General features: G+C 43.2%; 1 protein-coding gene across 1 annotated transcript in view; it reads right to left on the bottom strand.

Annotated features, from left to right (window-relative positions):
* LOC138971863 (myomodulin neuropeptides 2-like) overlaps positions 1-844 on the bottom strand; it is a 19,959-nt gene extending 19,115 nt beyond the window's left edge. Inside the window, exon 1 of the mRNA XM_070344700.1 lies at positions 367-844. Within this exon, the coding sequence (XP_070200801.1) occupies positions 367-415 (49 nt within the window). The 5' untranslated portion in view covers positions 416-844. The remainder of the gene's footprint in view (positions 1-366) is intronic.
* Between the last annotated feature and the right edge of the window lie 266 nt (positions 845-1,110).

Genomic DNA, 1,110 nt, shown 5'->3' with positions numbered 1-1,110 from the left:
CGAAGGTAGAAAGAAAGAGAGAAAGAAAGAAAGAAAGAAAGAGAGAAAGAAAGAAAGAAGAAAAAAAAGAAAGAAAGAAAAAGAAAAAAAGATAGAAAGAAAAAAAGGAAAAAGGAAAGAAACAAAGTAAAGGAAAAGAATAGAGGGCAAAGCGCAAAGCAAGAAAGGAAGAAAGAAAGAAAGGAAGAAAGAAAGAGAAAAAAAAAGAAAAAAAAGAAAGTAATGAAACAAAGAAAAGAAGAAAAAAGTGACGGCAATGCACAAAACAAGAAAGAAAGAAAGAAAGAAAGAAAGAACAACAAGAGAATTTTTTTTTCTTTAATGGAGAAAAACAAACAAACACGCACACACCACGCTTATACTCACTTGGCTGCAGGAGAAGGACCGTCCCGACGCACAACAAAACTGTTTGCATTCTGGAACTGCGGCAGTCACTTGTAACAGACGACTGTAGCAGTCTAAACTTAATTTAGTTTTGATGAAAGTCTCAGTGCGCAGACAGGGAGCTACCAATCAAACCGTCCTACAAAAATGATGCCTCAATAAAAACCACTTCTCGCGCAAGCAAAATCAAAGAAATTGACAGATTGAACTAACACCGTTTGGTCTGTAAAATCTGACAATCTTCTTTCTGTTTTTCTTCCACTTGGATAAGCAGTTGTTTTCGAAGAAATTTAGAATGTTCCACGAGCAGCCAGAATGCGCGCGAAGACTGCGATCAGATCTGGGAGGGTCCAGCTGTAACTGTCTCAGACGCAGCGTTCTCGGATCAAGAGTGTTGCCTGCCTGCCTGCCTGCTTGCCTGAATCTTCTCTTCTGCACCGGGCTGCGCTGGTGAGCTAGCTAGACGTTGAAAGGACAGCCCTAAAGCCACGGTTCGCTATTTAAATGCTCTGACCAAAGGGGCAAGGCTTGCACAGAAGACTGCGATCGATAGCTTCGTTGGAGATCGGGATCCCTGGTCTGGCTTTTGGTTGGGTTGTGGTGATGATGGTGAAACGATGGATGGTGTTGTGTGGGTGTGTGGGGGTGGTGTGGGGATGGGGGCATGTGTGTGTGTGTGTGTGTGTGTGTGTGTGTGTGTGTGTGGGTATGGGTGGGCGTGTGCCT

The sequence above is a fragment of the Littorina saxatilis genome, linkage group LG7, assembly GCF_037325665.1.
Source record: "Littorina saxatilis isolate snail1 linkage group LG7, US_GU_Lsax_2.0, whole genome shotgun sequence".
NCBI lineage: Eukaryota > Metazoa > Mollusca > Gastropoda > Littorinimorpha > Littorinidae > Littorina > Littorina saxatilis.
The sequence above is the reverse complement of the archived record's forward strand: the minus strand, read 5'-3'. Positions and strand labels throughout refer to the sequence as shown.